The sequence below is a fragment of the Callorhinchus milii genome, unplaced genomic scaffold, assembly GCF_018977255.1.
Source record: "Callorhinchus milii isolate IMCB2004 unplaced genomic scaffold, IMCB_Cmil_1.0 Scaffold5, whole genome shotgun sequence".
NCBI lineage: Eukaryota > Metazoa > Chordata > Chondrichthyes > Chimaeriformes > Callorhinchidae > Callorhinchus > Callorhinchus milii.
This window is the reverse complement of record NW_024704746.1, coordinates 49849516-49876886: the sequence shown is the minus strand read 5'-3', so window position 1 is coordinate 49876886 and position 27371 is coordinate 49849516. Positions and strand designations below refer to the sequence as shown.

At 43.8% G+C, this 27371-nt stretch overlaps 1 protein-coding gene across 1 annotated transcript in view; it reads right to left on the bottom strand.

Moving 5' to 3' along the window:
• Positions 1-21160, bottom strand: part of LOC103189838 (V-type proton ATPase 116 kDa subunit a) — a 28593-nt gene extending 7433 nt beyond the window's left edge. Inside the window, exons 1-15 of the mRNA XM_007910370.2 lie at positions 21074-21160; positions 19923-20048; positions 19184-19262; positions 17770-17867; positions 15929-16054; positions 14106-14203; positions 11475-11601; positions 9975-10057; positions 8378-8471; positions 6731-6943; positions 5692-5842; positions 4496-4635; positions 3833-3990; positions 2728-2821; positions 1593-1711 (exon numbers count right to left, since the gene is read on the bottom strand). Of these exons, the coding sequence (XP_007908561.1) occupies positions 1593-1711; positions 2728-2821; positions 3833-3990; positions 4496-4635; positions 5692-5842; positions 6731-6943; positions 8378-8471; positions 9975-10057; positions 11475-11601; positions 14106-14203; positions 15929-16054; positions 17770-17867; positions 19184-19262; positions 19923-20039 (1697 nt within the window). The 5' untranslated portion in view covers positions 20040-20048; positions 21074-21160. The remainder of the gene's footprint in view (positions 1-1592; positions 1712-2727; positions 2822-3832; positions 3991-4495; positions 4636-5691; positions 5843-6730; positions 6944-8377; positions 8472-9974; positions 10058-11474; positions 11602-14105; positions 14204-15928; positions 16055-17769; positions 17868-19183; positions 19263-19922; positions 20049-21073) is intronic.
• Between the last annotated feature and the right edge of the window lie 6211 nt (positions 21161-27371).

Genomic DNA, 27371 nt, shown 5'->3' with positions numbered 1-27371 from the left:
GAGAAACTCTGTTCTCTTCTTTTTTGCAAAACACCATTTTGGGCCAATCTGAAACCCATTACCATGCTTAAGAGTATCCAAACCAAGCTGAGATTTCCATGCTTTCCACCTAAAATTGGAAATCCCAGAAATAGATTGTTGGAGAGATACATCCTAATTCCAGAAATTATTGGGCGCAGGTTGGCAAGAGCCAAGGCTTGAGGACTTCAGATTGTGTGTTGCGGTACTGCTGGAGTCTGACCAGCTAAAACCGCATAGTTTGCCTTTGATATTGCTGTCTGGCAAGCTTTCTTTCTACTTGTCCAGCTAGGACCACCCTACCTGGCCTTCCAGATCCTGCAGATGAGCTAGGCTGGCTGTGCTGTCATCAGCAGAGCCCTGCAATACAGCGGACCTGCTTGGCCCAGAAACTGTACTACCAAGATCGCCAAAGAGTGCTCGATTCTGAGATTCCATTGCCCGACATGTCACCTTGGAGCCAAGGAGACCCCATTAACTGAAAGGCTATCCATGAAGGATAGTCACTAGTTGGTAACCTTTCAACAAGCTGTAAGTTGAATCAAACTGAGTCACTCACCATTCCGTGGCCCAGACCAAAGTGTCAATTCTAGGAAGACGCTATCTTCCTGCGATTCTCTTTTAGATAAGACACCCCAATTGTAGTTGACAATTCTGGCCATTCTATGTATACTAGAGAACTATTGAAATGGATGGAGATATCGCCATCTCCTGGTTGTAGAGTGACAATACAAGGGATACAAGAACATCAGCAGACTGGACCTGAGCTGGTTTGACGCTCCAGTGCATTGCTGGCAAAGCGCTAAATTGTCAGAGTTAAGCTGAGATCCCATCAGCCTGTTTAGTTGGGTGGCAAAAATCCTATGACACTATTGTAAAAGAGAAGGGAGTTCCTCCCAGTGTCCTGGCAGACCATCCCCCAGATAAAACTGATCATTCACTTCGCTTCAAGGCTGGTTATGAAACTGGATAAATTGGCTGCCCACGTTCACCTGCAAAAACACAGTGCTTGTACCTGAGAGCAATTCCACAAGAACTATAAAAATAATAACATAATAACAATATAATGAATGCCACGTTTCGCCCACAAAATATGCAGTCAATTCACTTTACAGTATATTCTGTGAAGCACTTTGAGACATATAGAAGTCGTGAAAATGCTATATCAAATTCAAGGATTAATAATATTAATAACATAAGAAATGCTAGACTAAAAAAGACCAGGATCCATCTAGTTTGCCTTGTACCTTCTTGGCTGTCACATGCACATATGTCCCAAACCACCTATGTACTATATCCCATAATGTTATTTCCTAAAAGAAAACTATCTAATCTGTGTTTGAAAGAACCAACACTTCCTACTACAACTGTCACCCTATTCGCTCACTGAAATAGTGTTTGCGTAGATCTGTTCTGAATTTAACCCCCTTCAATCGCAGGCCGTCTCCTCTGGTTTTACTATTCTGTTCTCTGTGAGATACTTTGAGACTCTGACATTCTTGGCACAACATCACACTGCAGATTGTTCTATTATTATGATAAGATTATCATTAGTAAGCACTGTGTGAACTTACATATGATTGAAAAGGCTGAGGGTGATACCAAATGTCATCTGTGTGATGCCTAGAATGACAGACATCTTCATCTTGTAAGAGTTCAGGAAGGTCAGCTTGTTCGATGCAATGTTCCAAATCTTTAAATGAACAATCAAAACAGGGAGTAAACAACAACAACTTGCATTTATATCGCGCCCTTCACGCAAGGTTGCGTCCCGGAGAGTTCGGCAGTGGCGAAGTCTATAGTCACTGGAGTGCTAATGGGGCCATATCATATTTCGCCACAAATACAGTCAATTCACTTTATAATATATTTGAGACATCCAGAAGACGTGAAAAGCGCTATATCAAATGCAACGTTTATTATTTATTATTTATCATATGCAAAATTCAGCCAGGGTTGGAGATAATGTCAGCAGGGCAGGTGATGCTATTTTTGTAAAAAGTATTCCACACGTGTCTGACTCATGGCAACTTATCACCATGCTTCAAGTACCCAAACCAAACTGAGAGTTCCTTACACCTGGAAATTTTGCTGTGTCTGGAATGGAATGCGCACTCTCTCCCTGGAAGGATGCACCCTGCTTACCTAATTCTGAAATGTGCTAGGCAGAGGTTGGCAAGAACCAAGACTTGGGAACCCCAAAGTGTACTTTGGTAACTGCTGGAGTTTAAAAAAAAGCTAAAACCACAAAGTTTTCATTGAGTGTGAGGACTAGCTAGCTTCCTACTGCTTGCCGAGCTAAGACCAGTCTACCCATTAGGGCGATGGCTTGCTGAGGAGGATTTTCAAGCTTCAAGCAAGGTGGAAAAAAAACACCAGTACAGCCTTCAAGCACAGAATAGCCTGATGCAGGGTTGAATCTTGTAGAATTCCAGGAGTCAACAAGTGTGGTTCTCCCCTTTAATGGGAAGTTACTGTAGTCTCTTGCTGCTGAGGCCAACTTTTCATGCTAAAGGAAAGAGGTGCTGCAGACTCCATATGCCTTTTACCAGCTGACATCTACTCCAGCTGCTGCCATGTGCTTAAGTCACCTTCAGATTTTTACCAATTGCACACAGTTCAGTACAGTTCAATTGAAATGCAGAACAGTCTTCCACCAGGTTTTATGCTGAAACTAATCGACTGCAAACAGCCCCTTTGAATCCTTACCGGATCAATGCCGAATGGATACGGATTTCCAGAAAATACTCCAGGCACTGCTGGATCTAACTGCAGCAAAACATTGTTTTCGAGAACATGAGCGCTGTGAAAAAAGCAATAAGAAATTTTAGAAAATCAGAAAACAGCGATGTTTTCACTGATAATATGGCGCCTGTAAAATCAAAAAGAATCTCAAAGAAATTTACAGTAATTATAAAAACAATAATAATGTGAATTTGATATAATACCTTATCATGCCATCAAGACGTCTCAAAGTACTTCATACTATTTATTTTGAAAGTGAGGTAACTGCATATTTTGTAACAGAATGCCGCAACTAATTTGAGCATAGCAATCAACAAGAGACTGTGAAAACATTCAACTCAGCAACAGATGCTGAGCTGAATGTTTGCACAGCCTCTCACTGTTCCACCACAGTTGGATTAGAATGGTGCAAAGTGGTTACAAGAATACTCCTTACATTTGATTGAGTGCCTTATGTCAAAATGTCTCAAAGCATTCAGTGTAGTGACTCTGTCCTCAGTGATTGTAGGCTAACGCAGAAGCCAATTTTTGCAAAGCAATATCCACAAACAGCCATGAAGATAATGACCAATATTCTGGTGGATTGTCAGCCAGGACACTGAGAAAAACTCCTTCTTTTTTCAAATAGTGTCATGAGATCTTTAACATCCACTTGAACAGGCCACAGGATTTTTAATATCCACTTGAAAAAGCAAACAGGACCACCGCTTAACATTTTTCAAAGGATGGACCTTTAATGAGTTCAAATGCATCTCATCCCAGTGAACAAAAATCGACAGGATGTTTCAAAAGGGAAATAGATACATCTTGGAAAAGCGAAAAGGGATATTGAGAAAGGGTGGAGAAATCAGCCAAATATAATCTTTCATGATCTAACAATATGGTAGGGCAGGTTTGACAGGCCAGATACCGTCTTCTTGTTTCTAATTTCCTCACAGCAAAGCTCACAGAATTTGCATAATTGTTACAGAACATAGACATATAGACGGACAACGGAGATGGAGAAAGGAAAGGAAAGCAACTGAACCACGCTGACATAAGATGGACTTGTTTGATTAATGTTACTCACTCCCAGGTTCCGTTGTGAAACATGGCGTGGACGTGCCATGATGATCCAAATATGTTGAAGGCCTTGGCAAAGCAATCATTGTAAATGAAGCCGGTATAAATGGAAAAGATGCTCATCAAGAGGGTAAGGTACCGCCCATTGAAGAATGTATCCCAAATCTAAAATGGGAGGAACATAAAAGCTTTTAGGTATAATATGTGGCTTTTGGCAAAACAAAGCACTGCCAACCTGCAGAACAGGAACAGGAAGTGACCTAGATACGATCTGAGGTATTCAGAGAATAGAGGAGGAAGAGGCACAAGAGACAGAGGAGAGAAGGAACCAAGGCATTGGTATTGATGAGAGGAAGAGGTAAGTTGCTTGAGAGGGTTTGCATAGTAGTGAGGAGACGAAGTATTGAGGAGAGAAGTGGAGAAGTTAGAGTCCGGTCACTGAGAGGAGGAGGCAAGCTTTGAGGAGAGGTGGAGGAGCCAACGTATTCCAGGAGGTATTGAGAAGCCAAGAAGCCAAAGCAATTTTAAAAATGGTGGTAATACTGCACATGAGTTCACAATCATTTATTTTAAGATAAATGCAGAATGATTTTTTTTATTAATATCCTCTCCATATTAGCATTCAACAACATGGGTTGGAGTTGTAAATGACTAGAGAATGTTCACCCACCTCATTACTTCCTCTTTGGGCACCAAGGTTCTTCTCATGAATGATCATATACAGCGAGAAGCCAAGCAAAATCGCTCCATGACCACAATCCCCAAACATGACGGCGAACAGGAATGGAAAGGTGATGATCGTGTAAGGAGCTGGATCGTGTGAGAAATTAGAAAGGAACATTCTCTGCATCAAGTCTGCTCCTTCAACTGATAATAATAATAATCCTTGCATTTGATATCGTGCTTTTGATGTCTTCTAGATGTCTCAAAGTGCTTCACAGAATATACTGTAAAGTGAATTGACTGTATATTTGTGGGCGAAATGCGGCAGCCAAATTGCGCACAGCAGTGTTTCACAAACAGTCATGGATTGAAGTGACCAATTTATTATTGTTTTTTCTTGAAGGATTATTATCAGGCGTGTGGAATAAGGAAACTTGCCCAAGGTTTCGCCCTGCCGAGAATCGAACTCAGGTCTCTCGTTTGAGAGGCAAGTGCTCTAACCAATGACCTACAGGACTCCACATAGGGAGGAATCAGTAGATGCGATGCATTTGGATTTCCAGAAGGCATTTGACAAGGTGCCACATAAAAGGCCGTTGCATAAGATTAGAGCCCATGGAATTGAAGGTAATATATTAGCATGGATTGGAGAGTGGCTAACAGGAAGAAAACTGAGAGTAGGGATAAACGGGTCCTTCTCGGATTGGCAGGATGTGCTGAAACACAGCAAAGTACTATTGTATGTCTCAGACTTCAGAACTGACCACAAGATTTTTCTTGGGACGAACCCGCAGACGCACAACTCGAGTTCACATCCGTTCTGCACAATAATTATGTCCTACTAGCTATTCATTTGCTATCCTCCTGAACTTACACAAGCAGGTCGTATCTCAGTTTAATGTCTCAGCTAAACAAGGCCATGTGAAACTGTTATGTTATCAGAGGTTGATGTTACTATGAACTGTCCTGGCTATGTATCTAGTCTAAGCACCATTTCTTGTGATTCCATTTATTGAAAGAAACTATCTGAAACTAGAAACTGATCTGATTTTTTTTTATAATTTCATTTAACAGTATAAACATTGACAGTTACTGATTGTGTGCTCCATCACACAGATTTATCCAAGCCAGCGTTCCCATCGAGTGCCCCCAGTGCTCAGTATATAGACAATGCTCTTGAGATTCCTCAAGCAGAGAGTTTACCGGGATTGACTTCCCTGTACGCCCCAACGCCATACGCATCTACAATGTTCTGGAAGCCTGCCGTGAACCGGTTTGTTCGATTGAAGGTGGGGGGAGCCATGTTAGTCTGCACCATGGTCATGATGGGAGCGACGCTGGAACCACTTCTCTCCTAAAAGGGTGAAAAGGATTGCATTTTCTTCATTGAACTCACAACTTTTAAAATTCAATTAAAATTACACCCACTGTCTGCAAGGCAAATTCACCACAGCTAATCTAGTTCAGACAACAACTTTGCAGTACTGAGAGCAATGCTGATCTTTCATGTTCTTTATTTTTGTTCTTCAGTTAGCGGCGCTGAAGGAATTTGCTTCTCGATAAGACTAAACCATTGGAAGCTGCAGCCTTGCATGGCTGTGAGCTACAGGGGTCAGACCTTGCCTTTCTTCCTTTCCCATTATAAACGGCAAATTTTCAATGAAGATCAAAGCAACCGGCAAGCTGACTGCAGAGATCTGAAATTTCATGGTATGTGTTTTTTAAAAATATATATTTTAATATAATACAGCCAGTAGTAGATCTAATAGGGAGATCAGGAAGAACTTCTTCACACAGAGTGTGGAATTCACTACTGGAAACTGTGGTTGAAACTAAATTTATTTAAGAAAAAAAGTTGATGTAGAAGAGGGCAATGCAGGGGTGTAGGAGAGAATAGAGGAGTATAGGAGAGCAGAAGAGAGGAGTTCGGGAGAGGGGAAGAGAAGTATATTCTATGCCGTATCTCTCTATGTAATTATTTTCCATGCCATATCACTCTTTATCATTTAAGGCAAGATTTGCCATCTTGGTGTTGCTCAGTATTTTAGCACGGGAGAGATCTTCATGGAACTCCAATAGGAAAGTGAGTTTAAAACATTGACTTAACAGGTTGATGATTTGATTAGTTTTGTTGAGGGAGAAAGCAGCAGAAGTGTCACACTCTAAGCAGTGTTTCTTGCTGAGCTCACCAAGAACAATATGATTTCCCAGCACAGCTCTCAATGCTTGCTTGACCGCTCACCTTTCCTCGGTTGAGTGCCTTCTTGATCCTGCCTACATCAGCCACGGGACACCACATCTCTGCAATGAGGCACTGCTGTGTCACATCAATATTGCACAGATTCAGAGTGTGATAGATGGCTTTTATTTTCTTCACCTTCACCTGCCAGTTCCTCAGGTTCTTGGCTGCTTCCTGCAGAACCCGACGGCGATGGCTTTCCGTCTGGTTCAATACCTGGCAACGAAAGTCAATTTGATTGGAGCCTGAAGGAAAAATCTATCATAAGTGGGTGGTGTTTCTTTTAAAATAAGGAAACAAATCAAGTTTAGATCCATGGAAGAAATGCTCACAGCGTAATATGCTCTGGTCAGGCTGCATTTGAACACGGTGTACAATCCTGTTCATCTCAAAGGGACCCAGAGGAAATGCGGTGGAGAGCAACAAGGTTGATCCTCAGTATAAGAGGAATGAGCTGTGATAACTGATTAGGGCACATCTGATGATAGACCAGCCACCCTGGCTCATGAGCAGGGCTTGGGGCAGACTGGGGGGCTTCACACTCAGATCCTGTTGACCCTCCTGAGCTAAACAAGCAATTGGAAGCAGTGTTTTCAATAGCAAGGCTACGATATGGTTTTAACTGGTTAAAGTCCAACAGTACCTCAATGCACACTCTAGGGTCCCTTGCTTGGATCATGATAATCTGCACCTTATACTCTGGGATTAGGTAAGCGAGGTGTGTCCCTTCAGGGAGAGAATGCACATTTCATTCCAGACACAGAAATTTTAATGTGCTGGTGACATGCATGGAACTCTCAGTCTAGTTTGCTTATTTTTCAGCAAGGTGATGGTTGCTACATGTAGATTACACCTGATCGACCCAAAAATACATCAGTCTCGAAAGGAGACATCACACAGGGGATCTTACAAATCTGTACAAGATTCTAAATCGAGCTGAGAAAATATAACCAGAACAATTCTCTCAGATGCACAAAAGGACACAGGTTCAGGATTGTAAAGGGGAATTTTAGCAGAAATAACAGGAAATATTTCTTTACCCAGAGGATAATCAATGACTGGAACTGGTTTCAAGGAAGAGTGTTTGAAGATATGCTACCTCCACCCAGCTTGGTGTCGTGCTCCACCACTGTCAAGCGCTCTGGGATGCTACCCTGGATGAGGGGCACTATATAAATGAAAGTTGTTTTTAAGATGTTGGGCTCGTTTGAAAAACAGCTTGATATTCTAATATGAGTAGAGTGAGGAATCTTGAAAGATGAGATGAAATGGGCAAAAGAGCTTTCATCCGATCCAAATTTGCGTGATACACTGTAAAAAGTATTTTAGTTTTAGCATCATAGTCTTGAAATTTTAGTTTCTGATGAATACTGGAAAATTCAAATATTTAATTCTTAAGGTTCAGGCTGAGAAATTTCTGACTTCAAATTCCACCGTAAGATATTTTTTACAACCAACATCTAAAGCAAAGTGAAACAAATTTGCTTTTTTAAAAAAAACAATGCAACATCTTCCCCAAGACTTTGAATCATTTGGAGATACACCGTGCCCTGAATCAACCCAGCAGAACTTCAGTTGTTGAGATGGTAGGATTCCTCAGCAACAGAAATCAGTCATTGGCACAGTATTCTTCCCGGAAAAAGTATTTACCGTAGTTAGATCATCGATGCGTGACTTTACAACAGCTTCCATTTCACGTCGCTCGACAGCAGATTCAGGGCAGGGGTACATTGTGGCGTGGAACCTGAGGTGAAGCACATTTTAGCTGCTGTTCTAAAAAAGTACCAATTTCCTTAACGTCAAGCACAGAATTGATTTAATTTCACCTAAAAGTGTTAAGTGGATAAGCTGTGAGAAACGACTGATAAAACACGGCTCTTGAAAACAGATACAGTTCAGCTAACCTAATGCTAAATAAAGATTTACGAAGGCATTTAGCAAACTGTTACATGTACACTGTGAGGCGAGAGACAAGGAATCAGAAACAGGTAGAGAAGAGAAATTCTGACAAAAAAAGAAAAAGACAGAAATGGAGAAAGTCAGAAAGGGCTCACTGTCAATCATGACAGTATAACTCGAGATTGACAAAGTTTTGGTTGGCACTCTAGCCAATTTATGTTTTATAATAATAATAATAATAATAATCCTTGCATTTGGTATAGCGCTTTTCACGTCGGGAGGACGTCCCAAAGCGCTTCACAGAACACACTGTAAAGTGAATTGACTGTATATTTGTGGGCGAACGCGGCAGCCAATTGCGCACAGCAATGTCCCACAAACAGTCGTAGATTGAAAATGACCAATTTATTATTGTTTTGTTTTGGAGGGATTATTATTCCTGATGCATGGTTTCCTTATAATAATTGGATCTTTAACTGAACAGCAAGCAGCAGGAAGATAGGGCACAGAATTGAGGGGGCAATTTCAGGAGGGACACCAGGAAGTATTTCTTCACATCATAGTGAGATTGATCAACAAGGTGGAACAGATTATCATGAAGTAGAGAACAAGATTCTGGGCACATTAAAGAAACAGCTTGATGCTGTCAAGGAAATACAGTAGGATTTGCATTCTGGAACAGAAGGTCCAATGGCCAAATAACCTTTTCATTTGAATTGGTCATATGATTGTGTGTGGAGATAAGGAGAAATGAGGGGATGGGGTGGAAGGGAGAAGACATGCTACTTGGTGTTTGCATAAATTCAAGAGGTCCAGGGCTGAATGTACAAGTGCATCCAGTTGAGTTTATGGTCCAAGCGCTCGTGTTTAGATGACAGGCACTGGTTCATGGACGCTTTCAGGAAGATGTCTCAAAGCTCTATATAAATCCTCAATTGTATTATTGTAATTGAGCATCAAAGTCAATGTTCTGCTTAGCTGTTTTTATGTGCTGCTGCAGAATTTGTTTGAGGTTAGTTTCACTCTGTCAAAGCAAATTCATCCAAGAATTTCCCAGTGAAGAACTTTTAGAAGAACTACATGTGCGAGAACTGCCCAGTGCATCTGTGGCCTCCTCGGGTCAGCCCTCAAGAGCTACTTGCATATTCAAGGCATTAATGAGAACGTGCTGACACAAACTCCCCTCACTATCTAAGGGACAGCATCAGGAATATAGGTCAGAAATATGTGTACCTTGCACTTAACTTTGCTGCTTCCGTGTATATGAAAATTTAGTGCGGCTTCTTATAATAAAATCCAGTCGAACCTATATGATAATGCATTCATAGAATTGAAACAATCAGCTCACCCGTTACATATCTTCTTCACCTTGTGTCTCAGTTGCTCCCCTTGGAAGAAGACAATGAACATACTCTTCTGAACGGGCTCAAGCTGTGAAACAGTCATGCATTAACATCCGATGTACAGGCTCATCGCTGTCACTCTATTGCAAGATATTCTCCAAGCTGTTCTGATTGAGGAATTACATCCATTTAGTTAGACTTGTAGGGGTGAGTGCCAAATTAGAATGAAAAACAACAAATTGCAATAATAATCCTTGCATTTGATACAGTGCCTTATCACGCCTTAGACTTCCCAAAGAGTTTCCCAGAATATTTTGTAAAGTGGATTACTGTATATTTTTGTGTGGGAAACTCGGTCACCAATTGCACGTAGCAGTGTCCTAAAAACAGTCGTGGATTGAATGATCCAATTTTTTTTGAGGGATTATTACCCCCAGAAAGTGATCCACCAATCGACCAACAACCCATTCCTACTTACTGCTAGGTAAACAGAGGCATATGGAGTAAGAAAACGTGCCTAATGTTTCACCCCGCCCGGTAATCGAACCCGGGTCCACTCACTTATGAAGCGAGTGTGCTAACCACTATGCTACGAGATTACATGTAATGCAATTGTAACATTACCCAATTATATGCAATTATAATCATGTCGCTTGCAATTATAAACACTCCCAGCTCGGGAGGAAACCTTAGAGTGTCCAGCGTTTTGGGATGTCCTTTCCAACATGAAAGGTGTGTATTTTATGGTCCTTTTTGCGATAATGAACATCTTTAAAACTACAGCAGTCATTGAGGAACTGAACAAACACTGAGTAGCAGGAAAGGAGGGAATTTGAAGGGATTAACCAATGGCATGGGTAATCATCTGAGATTTTGCAGGAAGAGAGAAAAGGCGTAAAGAGATTTTGGGTGAGTTGAAGAGAGGTGGATCATTCCTTGGCCACGAATGGTGGGATGAAAGAAGTAAGGGAAAAGCAGCTGATGGGAGTAAGAAGAATACAGCCAGGAAGAAAGAGCTGGGAGAGATTACTCCAGTCACAATTACACACTAGTGTAGAAGTCACAGAACATTCCATTTTATCTGTCCCTTCAGAAAGTATCTCAATGATTCAGACAGAGTTTTTGAGTTTACATGTGCATTGGACAGTTGATTCATACCACTTGTTAACAGCTGTCTGAACCAACACTACAGGCTGGCAAACCTTAGTTTAATAGCAAAGCTGAACAATGCCCATGTGACATTGCTAAGTTATCAGAAGCTAAAGATTCATCATCGAATCTTCCAGCTGTGGATAGGAAACATGGTCGAGGCAGTTTGTTACATTTTTCCGAAAGCTAGGTGAAAGCAGCTGAAGCAAGAAGCAGATAGATCTTGGGGAGAATAAGAAATGTTTGACATGCAGTCAATGAATCAATCGGTGATTCACCGAGCTGGAAGGAGAAGATTCCACATCAAGGGTTAGAAATTAATGTGTACATCCCTTGCTAAATAAAGAATTCCTTACAGTGGTTGGATCTTCCAGCAGTACATCCATGTCCGACTGCTTCATGTACACATTTCCTCTGCAGGCTCTCCACAGCAATCGCTCAAAGGCAGCTATTCTCTCCCTTCGAATCACACCAGCTATAAACCTGAAACAACCAGACAAACAGATAACTTGCATATCTTTCAATGCAGCATCAGAGCTGGGCCACACAAGATTTTCAATCTTGTGTGCAGTTTTTAAGGGCGCTGCTGATGCAATTTGCCTGCTGCATTTGTCCACTTGTTCACCTCATTCTATGAAGCTTTACGAGATTTTCCTTTAAGTGTGAAGCGAGACAACAAAAACAAAATTACATTTGTATAGCACCTTTCACGTCAGGAGGACATTCCAAGGTGCTACACAGTCAGAGTTTCCGGCCTGAGCTGGGGGTCGGGATCGGGGAGGGTGGAGGGCAGTGGGGGTGAAGTAGGGTGATTGAAAGTACGGTCAAAGAGGAGAATCTTGAGATGGGTCTTGAAGGAGGCAAGGGAGGGGGCGAGGTAGAGGGTCTGCGGGATGAAGTAGGGGCAAAGTGACCTATGGTGGGGAGAGCGAGGCTGGGGACGTAAAGCAGGCCGGAACCCGCTGAATGGAGGGAGCGGGCAGGATATTAGGAGGTCGCAGAGATGGGGGAAGCAAGTCCATGGAGAACTTTGAAGGTGAGAACCAGGATCTTGAACTGTATCCTCTGTGTGATGGGAAGCCGATGGAATCGGGCAAGGATGGGGGTGATAGGACCACAGAGCCTGGTGCGGGAGAGGACATGGGCTGCAGAGTTCTGGATGATCTGCAACCTATGGAGGGAGGAGTTGGGGAGGCCAACAAGCAAGGAGTTTGCATAGCCAAGCCTTGATGTAATGAAAGTATGTATGAGGGTTTCAGCGGTCTGCGGTGTGAGACAGTGGCAGAGCCGTGTGATGTTGTGGAGATGGGAGAAGGCAGAGTGGGTCATGGCACAGATGTGGGTAAACAGAACTGTAATATGATTCAGTTTCTGCCTTTATCATTTAGTAGTGATACTCTGTATTTATAATCATTAACAAAGCAACCGTTTGAGTTGAATTCAGTGTCTTCTCAACATGCCCCCATTTAATAGAACTTAGATAGCTCTGCGTGAGGTGACTGTGAAGCTCTCTTACACTCAAGGCTCCCATCTGTCCACATGGAACAGCATACAGCAAGTTTTGCTGGTGCATTTGTGGTCAGATCTTTGAGATAACATGAACCCAAAGAACTGAGGGATGAATTTTATTGTGAGACAGCAACAGTGGAAATACTGCATTATTTGCTAATTATTTGTTGCTTCCTCCCTTTCCTCCTTCAAGGCTGGTCTCAAGACCTTTCTCTTCGACCGTGCCTTCAGCGCCCCTCTCGACTCTCTACCCCCTCCTCACTCCCTCCCTTCCCTCCCCTCACCTTGACCATTTGCCCCCTGCTCGGGTCCCGATCCAACTGTCCAGCGCCTTGGGACGTCCTCCCGACGTGAAAGGCGCTCTATAAATGAAATCTTGCTGTTGTTGTTGTTAGGATGAGGGAAACAGGTTGGTTCCAAGCAAGCTAGGCTTGAGCGGAGCACAAAAATGTGAAGTAAACTGGCATCAGGATTGACAACCTATTTCGCTCCTTCAAACTTAAATACATGATAACACCAGCTTCATTTCTAAATAATCTCATTCTATAAAGCGTTTCAAGGTGTCTGCTTTGTGGATAAAATACAACAACCACAAAATTACATTTGAATAGTGCCTTTCCATTGCGAAGCTGTCCCAAGGCGCTGGGCAGTCAGGATTTGAACCCGAGCAGGGGGTTAGGATCGGGAGATATGGGGCAGGTAGGAGTTGGAGGGTGACTGAAAGAGTGGTCGAAGAGGAGGATCTTGAGACAGGTCTTTGAAGTTTCAAAGGGTAGGTGCAGAAGGGATGAAGGCCTGACTGACATTGATGGGGTTGGCCGGGTGGGAGATGTGCAGCAGGCCGGATCCCGCTGAGTGGAGGAAGTGGTTAGATGTGTATGCAGTTAGCAGGTCACAGAGGTAGGAGGGAGGAAGAGCATGGAGGGCTTTGAAAGCAAGCACAATAATTTTGAACGCTCTCCCCTGGGGAATGGGGAGTCAGTGGAGCCGGGCGAGAGTAGGGGTGGTGGGGTCACAGAGCCTGGTGCGGTATAGCGAGCTGCAGAGTTTTGAATGATCTGCAACTTGTGGAGGGAAGAGTTGTGAATTAGCATAGTTAAGCCTGTATGCAATGAATGTATGAATGAGGATCTCAGCAGCCTGAGGGGAGAAGCAGTGGCGGAGCCAGGCGATGTTGCAGAGTTGGGGGAAGGCAGAGAGGGTCATGGCACGGACGTGGGGTAGAAAGGACAGTTGAGAATCAAACAAGATGCCTAGGTTCCATAATGGTTCAGAGAGGTGAAGAGCGCATCCATGGATCGTGATGCTGCCAGCGTCCGAGGTGTTGAGGCACCGATAGGAGCCAAGCAGGAGGGCCTCAGAATTATTATCGGATGTAGCTTTTGTCTTGTTCCTCATCAATAAGAAATATTTATCAACCTTGAATAAGTGGAATGTCACAGATCTAGAGCAAAAAGGATGTGATGGATGAGGCTTACCCGAGTCTGCCAGGAGCGATGGCTACAGTCTCGTGCTGCAGTTCCAGCAGATGTACGGTATCTTCACTGAAGAAATCATTGGATACATTTGCTCCTGTCTGTGGAGTACAAACCCTTTGACACTCAGGGCAAATCTAATCTCAAACAAATGCTGCAGCAATTCATAACAGTTCCACGGAAAGACCTTTAATGAGCTGGCTCCTTCACTGGCTGTTTCACTGATCAAGGTTAGAACCAAAAGGATGAACACAGATCCTTCTCAATTCTAGCAGACTTTTCTGCAGCTACAACAAAATTACAGTTAATACACATCAATAGAAGAGACAACTTGAACAGGCAGCCATTGTAGCACTTGGTTTGAACCTGATTGTGTTCCACAGTGTACACTATATGGCTTGGTAGCAGTGAGCATATCCTACTGACAATGAGCACTTTTCTATATCCACGGATGATAAAGAGCTTACCAAGGGGGAAGCTGAAAGAGATTTAGGGGCGTCACCAACACGAACAATAAAATTAAATTTATGTGACATCTTTCATAAAGATGTCCCAAGGCACCTGACAGTTAAGGGTTTGCACCTGAGTTGGGGTTTGGAATCAAGACGGATATAGGGTAGGGTGGATGGGAGGGTGGCCAAAGGCACAGTCATAGAGGAAGGTCATAGAGGAAGGCCTTTATCACTTCAAGGCTAGGCTATGGGAACTCTCTCCTCGCCGGCCTTCCCGGCACCTCCCTCCACAAGCTGCAGGTCATTCAGTACTCTGCAGCTCGTGTACTGTCCCACACCAGGCTTCGCGACCACATCACTCCCACCCTCGCTCGCCTCCACTGGCTCCCCATCCCCCAGAGGATCGAATTCAAGATCCTCATCCTCACCTACAAGGCCCTTCACGGCCTTGCTCCCTCCTACCTACTATCCCCCTACCTACTTGCCCTACCCTCCGTTCCTCTGGCTCCGGTCTGCTCCACATCCCCCGCCCAACCGCCCTACCATCGGTGGCCGGGCCTTCAGCCTCTCAGCCCCTAGGCTCTGGAACTTTATCCCCCAGTGCCTTCGCCGCTTCCTCCCTTTCCTCCTTCAAGGCCGGTCTCAAGACCTTTCTCTTTGACCGTGCCTTCAGCTCCCCTCTCGACTCTCTACCCCCTCCTCGCTCCCTCCGTTCCCTCCCCTCACCCTGACTATTTCCCCCCTGCTCGGGTCCTGACCCAACTGTACAGCGCCTTGGGACGTCCTCCCGACGTGAAAGGCGCTCTATAAATTGAATCTTGTTATTGCTGTTGTTGTTTAGCTGAGCGTTGAAGGAAGCAAGGGGCAGACATTTCGGGATGGAGTTCCAGATGGGAGGGAGGTGGGGGGAGAGGGGTAGAAAAGGTGAAGGTCTGACCACCAAGCTTCTCTTCATAGAAACAGAAGTAGGCTATTTAGCCCCTCAAGTCTGTTCTGTCATTATATAAGATCAAGGCTGATCTGTACATCAAGTCAGTTACCCGCCTTTGCTCCATATCCCTTAATACCCTGACCAAACAAATATCTATCTACTTCCATCTTGAAAATGTGAATGGATCCAGCATCTACAGTCTTTTGTGGAAGAGACTTACTCTTTGGGTGAAAAACTGCTCCTAATTTCACTCCTAAATGGCGTAGCTCTAATTTTAAGATTATTCCCCCTGTTCTGGATTCCCCTTACCAGAGGAAATAGTTTCTCTGTATCTACCCCATCGAAATCCTTTATTATTAGTTTAAAGCCCTCAATCAGATCCCCCTCAACCTTCTAAACTCAAGCTTTATGTTCATGTCCCTTTTCACTGAGACACAGGTTACCTGAAAGAAGTCCTGGGTTTTCTTCAGCAAGTGCTTGAGTTCGCTGAACTCCAAAAAGTTCTGTTTGAGTGTTTTCTGGTTCCGATTCACCTCATTCAGGTCATTTTCCAGCTTCTCCAGAACCACCTGTATGCAGATGGCACAACATTGTATGAATACCTCATCCATAAGACCAATCTCCTTGCAGATCGAGTTCAGGATCCTTGTTACTATACTTAAATCCCTTCAAGGTCTTGCCCCACCTTACGTGTGTAACCTCCTTCAACATCATCCTGCCAACCGTTCGTATCGTGAGCAATAACCTGCTTCATGTGCCCCATCTGTGCCAACATCTCCAGAGCAACATTCAGACATCCACCCTTGCTAACTGGAACTCCATCCCAGAATCCCACTGACGAGCTCCCCACCACCCTCTCCTTGTTTAAGGGATGTCTCAAAACGTATCTCTCTGACCAGCCCGGACTGTGAAGTCCTCAGCAGAAAGAGGAGGTTTTCATCTATCATCTTAGACTAGATTAAAATAAACATCTCAACTGTTCCCTGAAAAGTCTACTTTCCGATTCCCCATCGCTTTGGGACGTCCTCCTGACGTGAAAGGCGCTCTATAAATATAATTTTGTTGTTATTGTTGCCTTCCCATCACTCAGAGGATTGAGTTCAAGATCCCTCTCCTCACTTCAACAAGTCTGATATTTCCTTATTGTCCATTAGTCTCTCCTACATCTGTCTTTAATGGGCCCACGTTCCCCTTTACTACTCTCTTTCTCTTAATATATTTATAAAAACGTTTACTGTTGCCCTTGATATCCCTTGCAGATATTTTTTCACATTTCTTTTTGCACCTCTTTGTAACTGTTTGTTGCTTTTTATAAGTCTTCCAGTGTGCTGGATTTCCACTGTTTCTTGCATTAGTGTAAGCCTTTTCTTTTAGTTTGATGCTGCCTCTTACCTCATTTGTTGACCATGATTGTTACATGGAGCTTTTGTGTTTTAGGGGTATGTACTCGATTTGCATTGCACCAGTTTTTTTTTTGAATACTTACCATTGTATGTCTGTGGGTTTACGCATTAACAGTTCGGCCCAGTTTAGCGTAGTTAATTTATTACTCATCCCTTTGATTTGTCTTGCTTAAATTTAAAACCTTGGTCTGTAACTCTCCCTTCTCCCTTTCAAACCTTATATCAAATTCAATCATATTATGGTCATTATTTGCAAGATGATCCCTTACCATCAGATTGTTAACTAATTCCGGATCGTTAATCATCGTTAACCAAATCGAGTATGGCATGTTCGGTTGTCGGCTCTAAAACATATTGCTCCAGAAAACTGTCCTGAATACATTCCAGAAATTTGTTGCCTTGCTTATTTGAGCTATTCTATTTCTGCCAATCTATGTGATATTGCTTCTCCCAGTCTCACTATTAAAGCCCGCTACATTCATGCCCAACCCTACCTCCATGACCTTCCTAAACCCGACCAGCCCACCTGGTCCCTTTCCCCTGGCACACACTGGCCTGCTTTATTTGCTCCACCCTGCCCGACCCAGGATCAGTGGTCAGAGGTTTGACCCATGTGCCCCCACTCCCTGGAACTCAATCCCAGAGTCCCTTCACCTTGCTCCTTCCTTCACCTCCTCCATCTCAAGCCCTTCCACCTTGACCACGCTTTCAATCATCTTTCCCTCCCCTATCCCCCACCCTTTGGCCCATACGCCCCGAATCTAACCCCCAACTCAGGTACAAACCCTCGACTGTCCAGCAACTTGGGCGTCCTCCCGACGTGAAAGGCATTGTTGTTCCACTCTCAATCCCTTTATTTATTTCTGAGCTGTTCCTCTTACCTCCAGGTCAATCATATTCTTTGGAAGAGGAGCTGGGCAATTTTCCCCATTATCCTGGACTACAATGTCAGCCTTCTCCATTTCAGTCTCGAGAAAGCCTGTCAAACAAGCAGAAATTAATATAAGTAAAAGGATTTGGCAGTCACTTGTCAATAGCTCAGGCTCTGCACTTCTGCAGTAAATCCGAACCAGAATAATTTGGGGGGAATAAAACACTGTCCTGAATAACACATTGACCTGCGGAAATTCCCTGACACAACTGACATTCAGAGGATAGAACAAGGAACGTGAATAAGGAAGGGAGCTTCTCTGTCAGATACCATAGTGGTGAATGGAAGCTCTCAAGTGCTTGTCCTTGGCAGGATTTTGGTTCATATCCCTTGATTGAGCCACTCCACAGTGCACACAACACACATCTCCAAACCATAGCTGGTATTCTTGGCTTTCGCACCACTGCTGTACAGGGGAAGAATTGAATTACTGATGAGATGAGAAACAGGTAACTATCTGCCTGTTCAGGTATAAGTCAAAGATTCCAAGACAAGATGTGTCAGGCGAAAGGAGTTTCTTCTGGTATCTTGGCCAACACACTTCAAGAAAAATTAGTTGTTCGCTTGATAGCTCTATGTGCTTTGTTATAAGGTAGCACCTCCAACTATTGAGCATCACTATAAATCTTATCCAATTTCATATACTTTAATTGGAAATACACCCATCATATACAATCACACCACACACAAATACAACCGGAATCTATGTAATGACCTTCATGCAGGATAGCGTCTCAGAATGCTGATACCAAATAATAATAAAGACGCAAATATTGCAGATGTTGGAAATCTGAAAGAAAAACAGAAGTCGCTGGGAACACTCATCAGGTCGGGAAGCATCTGTGGAGAAAGGAAAGTGAGTCAACGTTTTGGGTCCACGACCCTTCGTCAGAACTGCATTTGTGTTTGCATTTGATATAGCCCCTTATCACATCTTCGGACATCTCACAGCGCTTCACAGAAATACTGTAAAGTGAACTGATTGTATATTCTGTGGGCGAAACGTGGCAGCCAATTGTGCAAAGCAGTGTCTCACAAACAGTCGTGGTTTGAAGTGACCAATTTATTATTGTACTTTTTTTGAAGGAATTATTACCTCCGGAACAGCGATCCGCTGCCAATCGACTAACAACTGGGTTCCTACTTACTGCTAGGTAAACAGAGGCATGTGGAGTAAGGAAACTTGCCCAACATTTCGTCCTACCGGGGATCAAACCCAGGTTACTCGTTTGCGAGGCGAGTGCTCTAACCACTGAGCTACAGGACTCCACATAAATAACACACATTCCACATTGTTACATAATTGCTAAATTGAAAATAAACATTACATCACTGTTGATCAAATGCAGTTTTCAGACACTTACGAAGAATCCTCTCCATCACTTCGCACCGTCTAATTTCATTCACAAATTTCCGTAGGAAGGAGCTGACACTTTGATTCAACTGAAATGACAGAAAATTCAACTTATTTTATTCTCCTGGCACTTTTTACAAAATATTAGGACTGCAACACTGATGTATATCTAGTAGTTGCTGCTCAATACTGCCCTCCAACTGGTTGAACCATCGCTCAATGGGTAGGGATGCATGTCCAAGCTTTGAACTGGAGGATGGTGGCAAGATGCGTGATTTTAGCTGGTTAAACACCAACAGCTCTACAACACACACTCTGTGGTGCCTGCCCTTGCTCTTGCCAAGCTACACCTAATACTTCGTAGAAGTAGGTAAGCAGGGCGCTTCCGTCTTGCAAAAAAGTGCATATTGAAGAGAAGGTTTAGAAGGGACCTGATAGAGGTACACAATGTTATGAGGGGTTTTGACAGGTTAACAGGGTGAAGCTATTTTCACTGGTCAGGGAGTGAGTGACTAAGATAATCACTGGAAGAGCTAAAGGAGACACTTTTTTCAAGGCTGTTTGGATGTTGAATCAGGCAAGTAAGGTGGGTATCAAAAGGGAAGCGGACAAGTCTATGAAGGATAGAGGATTGAAGAGATATGAGAATAGGGCAGGGCAGTGGGATTAAATGAGTAGCTTGCTCTGAGAATGGCCTCCTTCTGAGCTGTAAATGTGTACGATTTGCGAGTGAACAGTGACAGACTTACATCTCGAAGCTGCACAAGGCCAAGCTCTCCCAGCTCAGCGATGCAGCAATAGGCAGCCTCCACCTGCAGAAACAGCTGCGTCAGGCACATTTCCTCACTTCGGAAGAGCGACGCCATCCTCCCTCGCTGAACAGAAACGTTAAAGGATATCACTATCTTCAGGTTAATAAAGGTTAATAGATGTCATTTCAGAGCAACACAATACAACAGAGCTTATTTACAGCAAACATTTCTTGTCTTTGGTTCAGGTACCCACTTTCTACTTATTTTATTCTCCTGGCACTTTTTACAAAATATTAGGACTTCAACATGAATGTATATACAGTAGCTGCTTCTCAATACTGCCCTCCACTATTGGTGGAACCATCACTCAATGGGTAGGGATGCATGTCTAAGCTTTGGACTGGAGGATGGTAGCAAGATGCATGAACTTAGCTGGTAAATAATACTATCATTGCCTTTAAAGGTAATAATAAAATAATCGTTAAATTTGATATAGCGTCTTATCACATCAAGATGTCTAAGCGCTTCACAATATACTGTAAAATGTAGTGACTGCGTGTTTTGTGGACTGTGTTACCTTTAACTAAGCCTCATTGAGGACATCCTTCAGTCAATACCGCCTGAAAATAAAGGCTACACCAGGCGACTCTTAGTGTTCTTCAGTTTCAGCACATTTTTCATACAGAGGGAAGAATATTCATGAACCAGTGTGCCCTGAAGGAGATGAACGATTTATCTGGACTTGTTGGCTAGGGTGTACCGAGGGCATGGGGTGTGGTGGGGCGGTAGGGGCAAGAGGCACCCTAGAGCGCGAGAGGTAGGGGGGAAAAAGAAATACATCGAGGGCACAAAATTGTTGCACTGCACTTGAACTAAACTATACACCTGAAGTGCTCACACCATTAAACATGCGCAGTGTTAACCTCACTCTCACCTCTCGTGAAGAACTCACTACCTCACACAGTTAAAACTCAAATATGCTGAAAGATACCTGTCCTTACCTCACAAAACCTTAACCAGCCGCAGCCACAAATATGCTACAAGTTACAAAATTCCTGTGAAGCTGTTCTGATGATACGAAAAGCTGAGCAACTGCAAATGATTGAAAAGTAAGCTTCTAAAGAAAACGTATACTTGTTAGGACTTACTGTTGTGAAGAGGGTCTTTTAGTTCAGTTTGCCTGTAACCATCGGCAATAAGAGGAAGCTGCACTGTTTGTTGGCTACAAAGCGCTTGGAACGAGCTCAGGCGAGTGGAGTGCGGAGTTAATAGTGAGCAGAGGTGCAACGAGTCAGCAAGAGGGAGCTGGAGATGCCTGCCTGGTACCAAGGTTCTGTGTGCTCCCATTCAAATGAGATTGCTATGCTGGGCATGATCACTGTTTTGCCTTATTTCGTTTGCTTCCACACACATCTACTTGACAGCCACACCTCCCTGATCTGTAAGGAAGGGACTTGTGAAATGCAGAGTTAACCTTTTGACTGCTGGAATCATCACACTAGTCACAGAAAGTGTTAATCATATTGGAATCTGTTTGCGAGATCTGCAAAGGGAAGTGCAAAGAGGACAAAAGAGGGGTTGGACTGAGAGTTCAAGAAGAACACTGAGTGATGCAGTGAGGGTGTGAGATAGATGCACTGAGGTTAAGTGATCGGTAAATTGGGGTGAGAAGATATGCATAGAGTTCAAGAAGAGAATATACTAGAATACAATAAATGCATTGAGGGTACGAGAGAGGTGCATTTAGGGTATGGGAGAGATCACTGAGGGTATGAGAAAGGTCACTGAGGGTATTGGTATTCTACCTGATCCCTATCTTGACTCCTCCCAACTACAATTTTAACTGTGTTTTGGCCTGATCTTAACTCTTCTCCAACCTCGGCATTAACATAGTCTGGGCCGGATCTTAACCTCGCCTGAACTACAATCCTAACTGCTTGTAATTTGATCTGATCTCTGATTTGACACAATGGCATTGAGGCACCAGAATTAATTGCATGGCTCAGCACTGCCAATCCGCTCACACAAGACAAAAGCAAAGGTTGACTGAACATTTGTGAGGCCATGATGGTTCAGGCAGTATTTTTCTCCCTTCACAACAATAAATTACATTTGCAGAGTGCCTTTCATGTCAGGAGGATGTCCAAAGGCGCCAGACACTTAGGGATCCACACCCGAACTGGTGGTTTGGAATCAAGAGGGATGCAGGGTGGGGAGGGTAGGGGTAGGAGGATGATCGAAGGCATGGTCAAAGAGGGAGGTCTTGGGATAGACCTTGAAGGATGCAAGGGAGGGGGCGAGGCAGAGGGACTGTGAGATTGAGTTTCAGAGGATGGGGGCAGAGAGCTGAAGGCCTGTCTGCCAATGGGTGAGCAAGGACATGAAGCAGGCTGGAGCCCGCTGAGCAGAGGGAGCAGATAGGTTCGTGGTGGGGGGGCGGGGGGTTGTTCATAGGAAGTCACAGAGGTAGGGAGGAGCAAGGGCGTTGAGGGCTTTGAAGGTGAGAATCAGGATCTTGAACTGTATCCTCTGAGTGATGGGGAGCCAGCAGAGTTCTGGATGATCTTCAGCCATGGAGGGAGAAGTTGGGGAGGCTGACAAGCATGGAGTTTGTGTAGTGAAGCCTAGATGTGATGAACATGAGAATGAGCGTCTCGGCAGCCTGTGAGAGTAAGTGGCGGAGCCAGGCAATGTTGTGGAGGTGGGGAAAAGCAGAGCAGGTCATGGCATGGATGTGGGGTGTGAAAGTCATTTGAGGGTCCAACTGGATGCCAAGGGACCATATTGGCTCTGTGAGACGTAGAGTGCATTCATGGAGGGCGATGCTGTCAACACCTGAGGAGGCACTGATGGGAGCCAAGCAAGAGGGCCTCAGTCTTGTTAATATTCAACTGGAGAAAGTTAGCTCTCATCCAAGATTTGATGTCTGACGGGCAGTCTGTGAGGAGAGCTCCTGAAGTAGAGGGTGGCAGCAGAGAGGTAGAGTTGGGTGTCATCCACATACACGTGGAAGTTGATCCCATGTCTATGGATGATGTCACCAAGGAGGAGCATGCAGATATTGAAAAGGAGAGGACCAAGGACAGAGCCCTGAGAGACACGACACAATGGTGTGGGGCTGGAGGAGAAAGAAGCCTTTAGTGGAAACAAAAGTGGAGACAAAAGTGGAGACGGTGGGAGAGGTAAGATTTGAACCAGACAAGGGCAGATCCGTGAAGGTTGAGCTGAGAGGAGAGGTGATGGAATAGGATAGAATGATCAACATGTCGAAGGCAGCAGAGAGGTCGAGGAGGAGAGAGAATCATGGTCGCAGATGGACAGAATTTGTTTAGTGACTTTGACCAGGACTGTTTCTGTGCTGTGGGTAACACGGAAACCTAATTAGAGGTTTCCGTGTTCACAGGAAACTATGGTTAATCTTTTGCAGTTATTCAGCTTTATTGAATCACGTTTCCTCTCTCGGTTTCCCTTTTTAGGTTTGCTCCATAAAACTGAAGTTGACCAAATACAAACCTTATTAACATATTTCATACAAAAACACAAATGCTTGATTATACTTGTATGATACAGTATAAATCATTCCAAACAATAATAATTCGTGCATTTGATATTGCATCTTTCACACTGTCTCAGGATTTTAATGCAGTGAATGAGTATTTTTGTAGCCAAATGTGCCAACTGATATCCTACAAACAGCCATGAAGTGAATGACCAATTTTATTTGAGAGATTGTTGGTTAGGACACCAATAGGAGAGCTACCTAAAAGTGCTTCCTCCTGCCCAAGGGAAATAAGAATCGGTAACCCTGACAAAGAACACAGTGCTTATCTGATATTTTGTAAACCACAGAGTATAAATACTCACTGTGAGGTGTGTGGGAGGTGAAGTTGCAACATGCACACGATAAAGAACCACATTCTTTCAGAATTCCCTTGGCTAGCACGTTTGCCTACAAAATACAGTTACATTTACAATATGTATTGTGAAACACTTTTGAGACATTCTCCTAACAGGAAAGGCACTATAAATCAAACGTAAAGAATATTACTTAAGACTCAAATGAGAAAGGCCACATTTAACAAAGAACAAAGTAACGCTTTCATCATGAAACTGAAGGGAAACTCTATACTACAGATTGTTGTCATGGTATCATGATATTTTGTAAACTACAGTGTATAAACACTGACTGTGAGGAATTTGGGAGGTGAGGTTGAGACTTTCACAAGATGGTAAAGCACCACATTATTTCAGAATTCCCTTTGTCCTGAACACTGCTTGTATTATTAGTAGTATTAAAGCAACCTGGATGATTAAACAAGAATGAATCTGGATTAGTAAAAGTAAACTTGCCTAATCATTATTGACTTTTCCAAGATTGAGCAATTCTGAAGTTTCTCGCCATTTCCCTGTATTCAATTTGCTCACACTGAGCGTGATGTGAACATTCAGAAGGGAGTTTATCAACTTAGTGTGTCTAATGCCTGGCAGAGTCACACACCAATGGTCATCACATTAAGGGCAAGAGAAGTCATTCAGCAGAACATTACAAAACACAATAAATATTCACTGAGATGTTCTCTTTTGATAGTGTGTGTCCCCCCCAAGGCTCTTTCACTCTTTGACAATGACATTTCAGTGGTGATGGGATGTGAAAGACAATTTTAGGACAGAGGACAGAAGTATTTCTTTACCCTAAGGGCAATCAAGAGTGGGACTGGCTAATCTGGCAGCGGTGTTGGAGCCAGGATGCTGGACTCACTTAACCGCACAGGATTATAAAATTAGTTTGGTTAAAGAGGGCACTTTGGTCCATCTAATCTCATCCTTCCAGAACATCCATCCTACAGCTTGGCTATCGTGTGTCAGCTTGGCTCAGTGTAGCCAGAACGTTGTGTGAATGGTTATAGAAGAGGTGGAGGAGGGAGGCAAAGCTGAGAGAAGATAGGAGCTTCGGACCTTAAAAACAGTTCCCATCTTCTTAGCCTCCCCCCACCCTCCCCCTCTTCTATTACCATTCACACATCCTCTGTGTCTTAGATGCATCTTTCCTTTCTATAATCTCCCACTATTGCCTTTTTTTGTCTTGCACCATCAACACCTCTGATCTCATCATCTTCTGTCCTCCACCTAAATATTTCCTTTGTCTTTCTCACCTGTCCCCTTCTCTGCTTGTCCCTATAATCTGGTCTCTTCCAACATCCCCCAGTTCTGATGAAAGGTCCTCAACCTGAAACATTAACAACTCTCCTCTCTCCACGTGGATGTAGTGCACACAGGGGCTATTCCCGATTCTCTTAAAGGGAGCATCCCCGTGTATGCATCCTGTGTGCTATCCACACTCCCCACTAAGAAGGGTGAGGAAAGGGAGGGGGGTACAACACCCCATTTGTAACTGCATTCTACAAAGGGTGCAGAACCCCGCGGCGGGGAAGCCTAGATCCCTTCATCATAGTGGAGTGTGCAGAGGCAACCCCCCCTGCCACAAGGGGCCGGGTCTGTTGCATCCTGTAATGGGATAATAACATGTTGTTTTTGTCTGTAACAGGTTTGATACTGTCTGAGATGAGCCTAAATATATATCAACAAATAAATGTATATTTTGTAAAAAAAAAAATCCTCTCTCTATAGATGCTGCCTGACCTGCTGCGTGATCCCAGCGACTTCTGTTTTTATTTCAGATTTTCAGGATTTTCCCTTTTTTATCCAAAAATAAAATTGGGTCATTCACTCCCAGGCTGTTTGTGCTGCAATGAGAAATCTGTTTAGCAGGGGAAACTGGAAGGAATACTGGTAAGAAACTGGACAATAGAATTCTGAAATAAATAGACTATACAATTGCAACACCACAAGTTGTGGGTTTTTGACCAGCAGTTCAATCACTGGGTGCTGGTGACTGGGTTCAGTGTCACACCACAGGTAATTTGTCAGATGCAGCCAGGCCAGGCCCAGACAATGAGAAATTTCTTTTCTAAACAGACATAAACAGCTGCTGCAAATGTGTTGTGTGAGCATGGCCACACATGTGTGTTTGTGTGTGTCGGCAAATCAGCAGCCATGTTCACAAGTATGAAATCTGCAGCTTTACCGATAAATAAAACGGAAAGAGAATGAACTTGCAGAATTGAACTCTCAAAATATCTGAAGCTGGAAAAGAAAGCAGCAGAGAGTCAGTGGACAAATCAGAATTAAGACACTGATATTTTAGCAGTGTGTGTGTGTGTGTATATATACCCAGCGTTCTGCAGTGGCCATTATGGCTGGAAGATATTTGGAGGACATTGTTTTTCAAAATAATCATAGTTAGGTGTAAATCTGTGGAATTTCAATGTTCATTTTTCTGAGTCTGAAGGTTGGGGGTTCAAATACCCACTTCGTAACTTGGAATCACAAAGTCTGTTAATGCTCCAAAGCAGTGCTGGGGGTGGGATGTTGCATTACTGGAGGTGCCGTCCTTTGCATGAGACATTAAAACTGAGGTCCTATTTGCCTGTTCCGGTGGATGTTAAAGATCTCACGGGACTATTCGAAAAAAGAAGGGAGTTTCCCCACCCAGTTTCCTGGTCAACAATCCACCAAAATAAAAAATTGGTCACTCACTCCATAGTTGTTTGTGGGATATTGCTGTGCGCAACTGGCTGCCCCCTACCTACCCGCCCGTACCATCCGTTCCTCTGGCTCCGGTCTGCTCCATATCCCCCGCCCAACCGCCCTACCATCGGTGGCCGGGCCTTCAGCCTCTCAGCCCTTAGGCTCTGGAACTCCATCCCCCAATGCCTTCGCCGCCTCCTCCCTTTCCTCCTTCAAGGCCGGTCTCAAGACCTTTCTCTTTGACCGTACCTTCAGCTCCCCTCTTGACTCTCTACCCCCTCCTCGCTCCCTCCCTTCCCTCCCCTCACCCTGACCATTTCCCCCCTCCTCGTTCCCTCCCTTCCCTCCCCTCACCCTGACCATTTTCCCCCCAAGGCTCGGGTCCTGACCCAACTGTACAGCGCCTTGGGACGTCCTCCCGACGTGAAAGGCACTCTATAAATGGAATCTTGTTGTTGTTGTGTTTCGCTCACAAAGTACACAGTCAGTCCACTTTACAGTATATTCTGTGAAGCGCTTTGAGATGTCTCAACAACATGATAAGACGCTATATCAAATGCAAGGATTATTATTATTTCTACTACATTTTGCTCACAAAACACTTAAGGTTACAATTTTGAACAAGAACACAACAGAGCGTCATTTGGACAAACAGCTCCTCTGGATATTTGTAATGCGTGGGTACCCTTGATCTGCAATAACCTCTGACACGCCTGAATGATCAGCTAATTCATTTCCACTCTGTGGCTGGGCATGGAAACGGCTCCTGGAGGCAAGTTTAAAGGAGGAGTCAAATATGAACTTTTTAAAGAAATGGTGTGAAGGGCAGGACACTGGAAAGTCAGACCTGAAGCAGTG